This window comes from Brassica rapa, chromosome A07, assembly GCF_000309985.2.
Source record: "Brassica rapa cultivar Chiifu-401-42 chromosome A07, CAAS_Brap_v3.01, whole genome shotgun sequence".
Lineage (NCBI taxonomy): Eukaryota > Viridiplantae > Streptophyta > Magnoliopsida > Brassicales > Brassicaceae > Brassica > Brassica rapa.
The window spans coordinates 28211539-28222412 of NC_024801.2; the positions used below are offsets into that span (position 1 = coordinate 28211539).

Sequence of the window (10874 nt, forward strand, 5' to 3'; positions counted from 1 at the left end):
CGGGTCTTTTATCGTTTCTGCCTGTTGATGGGAGCTCTAGCTTCTTCATACTTCAAAGCTTCAGAAGAAAGGAGACCGCCTGTTTCCTGCCGACTCGATGCTTAGAAACTGGAACCTTTAGTGCTCTGCTCGTGTGTGGGGACCGGAGTCGAGCCGATAGAACCTCCGCTTCCTTCAGCCAGTACTCACCAATGCTTATTCTACTAGCTTCCTCGCGTTGGGTTGGGTCAACAGGGATCTGGCTCGTTGCCTTTCTGGAGTGTGTGCAGCGTCTGGAGTGGACTTTAAACGGTTGTGGTGGCCGGACCAGGACTTGGTCACTCCTGCTTCGCCTGTCCTCCATTTGAAGTCGCCTTTGGGACAGTCTGCGGTGCCTCTGACTGTTCTCCGGTTGTCTACTCTACTGATCCCTTCTCTTGTTACAGGTTCCGGTAATGAGTTTCATGACGTGATCTACTGCAGCTTATTGGTTGTTCTGATATCTTAAACTTGCTAAGCTTTAGTCATATATCTAGAGATTGTGGCTAAACCTTCATTGTTCTAGAGAGTCTTTTTTACCTTTTTTTGTGGCTCTCTACAGCATCAAAGCTTTGATTAGCCTCTTAGATATCTAGGATTTGATTCATCAAAACCTTGTATCTCCTTGTGTCATTTTGATTAATGAAAATTCACATACTTATCAAAAAAAAAAAAAAAAAAAAAAAAAAAAAAAAAAAATATTCAAAATTAACTCATTTTTTTTGCTAAATATGTTAATATTTCATAAATGAAAGTGAAAGGTTACAGATTGCATCCTATACAAATGGTTTCTTGGCAAAAAAAGTAAAAACAAGAAAGCATTAGACTAAGCAGTTAAGCAGCAGACCAACGACAAGCTTAGATCAGCCAGTGTTGCAAGAGGTTATGAAAACGACGCCGTCCTTTCCTAGCAAGAATCGTGTTGATGATTGTTCTGTTTATCTCTTTGAAGACAGTGGAGGCAGGGATGATTGTATTGTTATGGAGAAGGTTGTTACGCTGCTTCCAAATACAATACACCACAGCTTGAGAGGCTAAGAGACGGAGCACTTTTGTCTCTCGCGATTGAGGTTCCTGCAGCCAGTTGATTAAGTCTGACCACTGGAACAGCAGTGTAGGAGGAGATCCCACCCTTATGAATACCTGAATCCAGATTTGAACTGCAAAGTTGCAGGAGAGGAGTAAGTGATCTCTTGTCTCAGGCAATGAAGAGCAGATGCAGCAAACATTAAGGATGTTCATTCCCCAATCAGCAAGTCTTTGTCTAGTAGGCAGTCTGTCCAGATGAGAAACCCACATATTGAAAGCGTGCTTCGGAACTGATCCCTTGAACCAGATGATCTTAGACCAGGGTTGTATAGGCCGTCGAGGTCTAAGTATGTCCCAAGTTTTGCTCGAAGAATAGCTTCCCCTGCAGCCAGCAGTAACCCAAGAGTAGCGATCCTCTATTACCGAGTGGAAGGGGTTATCAATGGTGGTGAGGTAAGCATGAAGTGTTATCTCTGAATCTGATCGTGGAGAAGGCAAAGTCCATCCTGCAGTGTTACACGCCTCTCTGACAGTTGAGTGTGCAGGGATTCTTAATCTACGAGGGCCATCCTCGCCAATTGACTGGATGAGAGGGCCCATAGGAAACCAGGAATCATGCCAAAAAGATGCTACTCTTCCATCTCCAACATCACACCGTAAGAATTGAGCAGCTAGAGTTCGAAGTCGGAGCACACATTTCCAGTTCCATGAGTGTGTTTGAGACTCAGCTTGGGACCAGAAAGAGTGAGATGTGGGGCAGTGGTGTCGCTTTTGTAATCAACATTCTATGCAGTCGGATATATTTCGGATACAACCCAAATAGTTTTACCCGTTCTTTGTACATAAACCCTTGTGATGGTTTCGCGAAGTTTTAGTAGTTCTTCCGCAGATAACTTCTTCCGTTTGTGCTTTTGGATTAGTGATCGATTCACCTTTTAAAACATTAGAATGTTTTTGGATTAGTGTTCTATGCATAGAACCTTGATTAGTGGTCGATTCACCTTTTAAAACATTAGATTTTTTTTAAAGAGAACCCCTCACTTATAATGTTTTTTTTCCTTTTGTAATCAACATTCTATGCAGTAGTGGGCTATATTTTGCATATTTGGGTTTGTTCAAGAAAAAAAAATTGCATATTTGGGGGATATTTCAAATGTCTAGGTTTCTGATTCTTTTCTCACCTTGCTTTGCCTCGAGAACTAAAATCTAAGACTATCTTTTCTGGAGTAGTAATTTGCAATTAATTATTTTTACAAGATAGCTTGTCAAAAGTTGAACCGAATTTTGAGAATAAACTGTGTAACATCTTACTGATAGGTGGTTTTACCAGATAAACATTCTACAAGTAAAATCAAGCTATGATGTATCCAATTTTTTTGTTTCATGTGCGAATTTTATATTAATGATAATAAAAAGAACTTAGTATCAGAACTGAAGTACGTAACATAACTATCAGTCGTGAAATAAAAAATGTTAGAAAGGAAATTAGTTGGTTGGCAATATAAAAAAGAGCATCAACTTGTTATGACACTAGTTTGACTATATTTTCGAAAACTACATATATTTCTAATCTTTCCCAACCAACATTAAAAAATCTTAGTCACACTTCTTTACATAGGTATAGTATACCAAAGTGATTAGTAATCGATTCACCTTTTAAAACATTAGTATGCAATATTTTAGTAAAAAGATATGATTTTGTGGAGGTAGGTTTAGGTTTAATAGCTAAATCTGCTTAATGATTTTTTGTGTGGGTTAAATACAACAACCACTAGGAAAATGTACAACCAATTAGTGGATAATTAAAGCTGTAAATAGCTTTCAGTGTTACCAAGAACAATTAGAGTAGTCTTGACTAAACCCTAAATGGTACAACCGCACAAGAACGAAGCTCCAGTTAGCTAGTAATATTCAGTCAATACTACATATCAACTTACATCACACACACACAAAAAAAACTTTTTCAGTATTAAATTATTAGATAGTACATTATATTATTTACAGATAAGCCTTCTTTTAAAATTCAACATTAATACTCAACAAAAAGAATTATTTTTATCTGTAAACTGCAACTAATTTTCCAATAATAATATATATTGTAAGCCACAAATAGACGATGAAAATCTATGATGTACATGTGACGAATTTGTGACATGAGCTTTTTATATCAATTTTTGAGAGAAAAAAAATTGAAGATAAAATTAAATTGAACATCTAATATATAAGAGTTTGTTTTTTGGCGTTGGTGGCTAGACGAGTTTTGGTATTGCACGGAATCATTCTAATGACACCAAATGCGTATAGTTAAGGTATAATGACATATTGCACGAAGGTGATTGCCATATATTGAATAAGAGGATTTGTCAGTACAATTACATATAGTATACAAACAAAAATTAAATATAGTTGGCCATGCAAGTGTAGTAGTGTTGGTTTGTCTCTATCCTTTATGTTGTTGACAAAAAAAAAAGTAACTGAAATTGAGTAACATAAATCATCAAAGTAATTGAACAATAAATCAGAGGGATGTGGTTAGAGGCACATCTTGACAGATAGTAGTTTATATATTATACGGTTGCAACGCCATATAACATATACAATAATTGAAATAGCTGACAAAAAATACAATAATTCAAATACAAAGACGCAAGACAAACATAATCACACATATAACACAAATGACCCATGGTTAAAAAAAAAAATAACACAAATGACCCATAACTGTTGTTGCATTAACCAACATATTAGGGTTTTAGATCTTGAGGTAAGTATTGTCAACGGGTTTAAGCACGTGAGATGCCTCTTTCTCAATAAACTCCAACTGTCCTTTCGTAAGGTGCAAGTAAACCATCCAGTCTTTGTCGTCCACCGAGCTCGGCATAGGCATCACATATCCAGCATTACCGCCCCATGGGAAATGATATGATCCGAACACCGGCGAGCCCCACCCGAAATCCACTTGGTTCACCGGAAATCCTCTCCCGGAAGAAACCACAAAGGCCGGTCCGTCGTCGGACCCGGTACTGTAGATTCTTGAAACCGCAGGTATTGGTCGGCGAGTCTCAACCCAATCGATCAAGTTCAAGAAATGCTCTTTGGTCACTGAACTCTCCAAGAAGTTGTGAACCTCATCTGTAACCCAAGATAATGACTTGTTGACCAAGTCATCAATCTTTTGCCCACCAAATGGGATTGAGAGAACGTTTCCGAAGTAAGTATTGTTTTCTTGCGTCATAAGTCTCCTCCTTCCGTCAACAACGATCCCTAGTTTCGAGTTCTTGGTCGGAACTGGATCTTTTGCCGCGTGTTTCGCCACGAGTTTCCACAGAAACGCGCTGAACGCTTCAAGTTTCGTCCTTTTGATGAGTGTAGTCTTTGATCCACTAGCTAGGGTTTGAAGCTCGTCTAAGGCATCCGCTTTGATGTAATAGAGACGGCTCGCGAGGATACTGTCCGGATCGGTGGTTTCTTGCGGAGGGGGCAAGGACGTGACAGGCATATACATCTGGTCTATAGATGAATCAATGATCAAGGGTCGTCTAGGGTTTAGTAGAGATCTTCGAAACGATGGTACACAAGAGATTGGTACGTCGGATCGAGAGATCTCGGCCCATGATATAAGGAACATGTTCATGGAATACGCATCCGCTACACGGTGATCAAATGTGCAGCCCACAACTATGCTCCCACATTTCAGTTGAGTTACCTGTTCAGACAACGAGACAAAAACATAGTACGTTGTTATAATGAACTACTCCATCCTTTTCATAAAGAGTTTAGTTTATTTTTATTTCATAAATTAAGAGTGTTGTTTTATATTTTCAATGCATAATTTGTTTTTAAAATTCGGTTTTAACCTTATTGTTTTAATGTATCAATTACAGACAGAAGATTTTATTTAATGAATAAAATTTAAAATAAAGTTTTAAAATGATTTTTCAATGTGCCTGAAAAACTATCAAATGACACTTTATGAAACATAAAAATATTGTTGTCTTAAGATGAAAACTATTACCTGAATCGCTATGACTCCATGTTTCTTGATGGGAACAAGCCTGGCAATACTTTCATCAGGATCATAGAGGTTAAGCTCTCGGAGGTCCACGTCAGCACCGGCCTCCACATAATCTACACCGCGGTTGTTGCATAGAATCTCCGGTTCTCCGGTTGGATTGGTGACTATCTCGCCGGCAAAAGCGTAGTAGGAGACGAGAGTCTCGGCCAGTGCCGTCTTGAGGGTTTTATGAGCCACTGAAATAGTGATGTTACATGGTTTCTTGTAGCAGAAGCAAACGCTGACGTTGAGAGGTGGAAGGAGGAGGTCGAGGTTTGAGAGAGGGAGCCAGTGGTCCTGGAGAGGAAGAGCCGCCGTGATGAGCTGCTTCCTAGTGGTGGTTACGTGGAAACCACTTGCTTGCTCCGCCGCTTCTCCCATTGGTTGTTGTTTTAGGAGACAGAATGAATAATGTTGTGCGGTTTGGGCTGTTGGAAGATGCCGTGAGGAAGAGAGGATTTATAACCAGAATTAGGTGAAACTTTCCAACATTTGGGTTGATTTATTATGTTACTTTCTTAAGATGGTTGATGTGTTTATTTTAAAAGATAAGTTACCACTATTAATTTGTTTTAAGAAATAGTAGATATATATATATATATTTATCTTATTAAAACTCAAGTACAAAATTGGAGTGTTTGGAGACTTGAATAGGATTATTAAAAAAATTTGGAGTGTTTGGAAACATGAATTGTAGTCTTTTAAAAAAATTAATTTTGTTTGGAAACAAGGATAGTAGTATTTAAAAAAAAGTAATGGGCTTATGTAATTAAGAAAAATTAAAAGTCCATCATATTATAAAAAACTATCTATCTGGACCAGATTTAAAATATACGAAAACGGGTCAATCTAATTGCCTAAAACTTTTTCTTTTCTAAACTAACCATAAAACAAAATTTAAACTTTATACACATATTTCAAATCAAAATAATAATTTAAAGTTGATTTATATCAAAAATTGATTAAAAAATAATACATATATTCAAAAATGGATTTTTACTAAACTATTTTTCAATAACTATTATAAAAAAATGTTGTCAATATATATAATAAAAATACAATACAAAGCCCAATTTGAAATACCAACTCAAATTATGGTTTTTATATTTCATATTAAGTTTTAAAAATATAATATATGTAATTATTTATATGATGGTACGGATAAAATACTATTAGTTATATGATTACTTATATGATGGTACGTATAAAATATGATTAATTATATGATAACAGTATACGATATATAATAATGAATAGGGATGGGATTTCAGGCACCCATACGGGTTTGGTTCTGATCGGTTTGTGTTTCGGGTTTTCGGGATCAAAGATTTAAGCCCTGTTAGGATGTTTCTAAATTTTGGTTTGAGTTTGATTCGGATCTTTGCGGGGTTGGTTCGCGTTTGGATAACTCATTTAAATTATTTTTAAAGTTTTAAATCATTATCTATTTTAAATTTCTCAAAATCTTTAAATAAAATAATATATTACCTATAAATTTGAATAACATATGTCAGAATATCTTAGCTTAACATATCAATTGGCTTGATTTAAAATTTGGGATACGGAATCAATAATTATTTTAAGTATTTTTGGTGATTTGAGTATACTTTAACTATTGCAGATATTTACTTTTGACTATATATATATATATATTTTCAAGTTTTAAACCAATTTAAAAATATCATTTTTAATGTTTTATATACGTTAAATCTAAAAATAATTAATATATATATAAGTATATAAATCTATTTTTTAGATAAATTCGGGTACTCAAATACTTCGGTTCGGATCAGATTTGGTTCTCTAAATAACAAATTTTTGAATAATTCGAATATTTAATCAATTTATGTTCGGGTTTGGTACTATATTTTCGGATCGGTATCGGTTCTGTTCCTTGGATTCATTTTGTAAAACTCTAATATTTACATAAAAACAAATATCAACATATTTTTCAAAATATATACCAGCGCGCCTGCGCGGGTCAAAATCAAGTCTATATTATTAAAGTTGAAGTACACATTGAGATTGTTTGGCAATATGGATAGTAGTTAAAAAATAGTACTGTTTGGAAACATGGATATCAGTAAGTTATGAAAAAAATAATGGGCTTATGCTACTAAAAAAATTGGAAGTCCATTACATTATATTAAAAAGTAATGGGTCTATGTTACTTGATATATATATATTCAAATCAAAATAATAATTTAAAAATTAATTTATATCAAAAATTCATTCAAATATATATATATATATATTCAAAATTTGATTTTTACTAATATATTTTCCAATAACTATTATAAAAATGTTTTCAACATAGATATAAAAAATACAATACAAAGCTCAATTTCAAACACCAACTTAAATTATGGTTTTTATATTTCACATTAAATTTTAAAATATAATATATATGATTATTTATATGATTGTACGTATAAAATATTATTAATTATAAGAAAACTTATTTGATGGTACGTATAAAATACGATTAATTATATGATAACACATATTTTGTAACCTATGATGACACATATAGGATATATATATATAATAGTGATTAGGAGTGAGTGTTCGGATTCGTTTTCGGATCTTTTTGGGATTTCGTGTTCAGTTCAGATCTTTGAGGATTTGGTTCGAATTTGGATAATCAATTTAAATAGGTTTGGTTTAAATATTTAGATAGAGAATTAATAATTATTTAAGTATTTTTGGAGTTTTGAGTATATTTTAACTATTTAAGATATTTACGTTTGATTATTTGTATATATTTTCAAGCATTTAAGCGAACTTAAAAGTATTATATATATTTTGGATATTTTTATATATATTAAATCTAAAAATAATTAATATATACAAGTAAGTATATAAATCTATTTTGGATACCCAAAATACTTCGGTTCGGATCGGATTAGATTTCAGTTCTTCAAATACCAAAATTTTGAATAATTCAGATATTTAATCATTCCGGTTCGGATTTAGTACTACTTATTCGGATTGGGATCGATTCAATTCTTCGAATTCGAGTTTTTTGCCAAATCCTAAATACTAACATAAAAATCAAATAGCATCATATTTTTTTTTTAAAAGTACACCCGCACGGGCGTGCGGGTCAAAATCTAGTATATAGGTTAACTCTTTAGATTAAAATCAAGTCTGAATTAGTTTTAGTTCATATGATAGTTAACTTAATGTGTTAGTGTTAACGATCTGTTATTTTCAGTGATTCGCTTGTTTTTTATCTTGGATTCATATCTTGTTGTGTTTATAACAAGGGAAATTGCATCCACTATACACAACAAAAACCAAAATTCATTAACTAACTAAAAACACCCTCTTTCTCCTACTTTCTCTTCTTATCTCTTTCTACTCTCTCTCTAAAAATCTAATTTTCCTTATTTTTTTGGTTATTTAACAAATAAGCCCTTATAACAATGATATATTATGGAGAGCCATGGATAATTTGGTTTAAACTTCCAAATATTCATTAGTTTTGACGTGACTTTTGACTGCCTTTTATCAACCAATCAATAGTTTCTTTTTTCAAAATAATTCCAAGTGTAATTTGAGTATTCAAAACAATCGTCTACAACTTACACATATATTATCGAATTTTGAACAGCGGTGGAGCTACCATATGATCATGTGGGTATCATTTGACCATGTGAATTTTTGAAAAAAAAAATTTGCATGTATTTCCTATAGAAACATATGATTAATTTTGCTTACTGGCCCAGTAAAACTCTTGCATCATCAACTTAACCCCTGTGAAAAAACATTTCTCCCTCAAATTAAATATAAACAACTATTTGAAAATAGCAACAATTAACTATCTTCTTTTCCAAAGTCATATTTAGTTTAAGTGTTTGTATATATATATCTCTTATTGTACGACCTTTTAACTAAAATTTAATCAAAACTCATTAAAATAACATAAATTTAATTGAATCATTATGCTGTTTACAAAGATATATATTCACAATATTTTTATATGCCAAGAAAAACAAAATCATGTCCCTTCCGAATATCTGACAGAATTTCAAACTTTTTGATGAGAAAACATAGAATTTATATGTAGTTAACAATTAGTAAAATATATAACAGAACAAACTGTCAGAAGTATTTTTGTTATTGTAGATGTTGATTGTTTGATAATTGAAGTGAAAATATCAAAACATATATATTGAAAGGAGATGAATAATTTTATTGATTATAAATCGATGTACACATAAGGTTATTGCCAAAAAAATAAAAAACGAATATGAATATTATAAGGTTATTACCTTGTTACACATTAATATTTAATTCAACATGTTTTTTCAGGTACTATAATTATTTTTAATAGTTCGGGTTTGATTGTTATTCAAAAATTGTGTTTATCGTTTATTTGAAAGTGAAATATATTTCATTGAACTTTTGCAACATGTTTATTTATTGTAATTTTTTGTAATGTTAGTTGATTAGTAAACTCATTTATTATAGAAGTTAAAAGAGATCAAACTTGTTTTTCTTTCTTTTTAAAATTACACTAATCAAGTAGCTCTCAATGATATCATTTTTATGTGAATGCTCAAGAAATTCTGCGGTGTCTAATTAACTAAAAAATTGTGATGGTAGTATAATATCTTTGGTTTGATATGTCAATTAACCAAAAAAATTAATGATTAATTCTACAGTAACCTTCTTTAGATTGGAGTCTTGGTCAATGGTTCTATACAAAGTTTAAAATTTCAGTTTTTATTAACAGGTCATTTCATATGGTGGTTGCACTGTCCATCCCAATGTCTAAATATTGTAGTTTTAATTCCCCAGTAAGTCGTCGTCTGCCATAAAATTGTGTGTATGTTAGAATGCGTGTTCGTGAATAATTAATTTAAACTGGTTAATGTAGACGAAGACAGTTTTTGTAAATAAAATTATTAATTCAGGGAACGATAAGACAGTAGATAACAAGCTATTTATTAACTATGCATTGTAAGTTACAAATATATATATTCACAGGAAACTCGACGTGTAGATTTACTGAAATTCTATTAACTGATTCAAATAAGAAGAGTAGAAGAAATCAATTACGTTAGCTCGGACCCGGACTCGGACTCGGACGTGATTGCATCATGATGGCCGGTATGAATAACTAAATGACAATAAAAAGAGTTAAGATTTTATTGGTCTGATAAACATAAAACTAGTAAATATCAATAATACTCTTATTTCTTAAACATTAATTTGTTTACGTCATTTAGAATCTTATAGTTTAAGAGTTAAGACCAAGCATCATCTCCTCAGTTATTGTTTCATTTCTAGTTTAAAAAACATTCGATGGGTGTATATTCATTTTTCATAAACATGTTACTTTATATCAAGTATCGACTCCTCCAATGAGATTAACAATACGTGATATATCGATTCCTAAGCCAATAATGTTCAAGATTCAGCAGTTTGGGGACCACACGGCAATTCCACAGTCAAATGATAGAAAAAGAAATGATAATAATAGATAGGAAAAAAATGTCTTTACGCAAGTGTAACTAGTGATTGTGGTCTGGATGACAAGTGAAAAATCATTCTATGAACTTTTTGTGTATTTAGGTAACAATTATACAGGAACCATATCAAAGTGAGTCCATAATATCAAACTAAATCATCATTAACAGAGTGAAACATTCATAATAGTGCTTTTGAAAAGAAAGAAAAAAAAAACATATTGTTTACAAGTTATTGGATCATTAGGTCAAATTGGTTGAACCGTGGATTATTAGAAACTAATTTTGCAAACTAG

General features: G+C 32.5%; 2 protein-coding genes across 2 annotated transcripts; both read right to left on the bottom strand.

Moving 5' to 3' along the window:
• Positions 1 to 443: 443 nt before the first annotated feature.
• On the bottom strand, positions 444 to 5840 carry LOC103832375 (shikimate O-hydroxycinnamoyltransferase). Its single transcript, XM_009108367.2, has 2 exons — positions 5063 to 5840; positions 444 to 4753 (listed from the first exon to the last, which is right to left on the bottom strand). Exons 1-2 carry the CDS (start codon positions 5480 to 5482, stop codon positions 3800 to 3802), a joined length of 1374 nt encoding a protein of 457 aa, XP_009106615.1. The 5' UTR covers positions 5483 to 5840; the 3' UTR covers positions 444 to 3799.
• On the bottom strand, positions 877 to 1647 carry LOC103832522. Its single transcript, XM_009108540.1, has one exon. It carries the CDS (start codon positions 1645 to 1647, stop codon positions 877 to 879), a length of 771 nt encoding a protein of 256 aa, XP_009106788.1.
• Positions 5841 to 10874: the final 5034 nt, after the last annotated feature.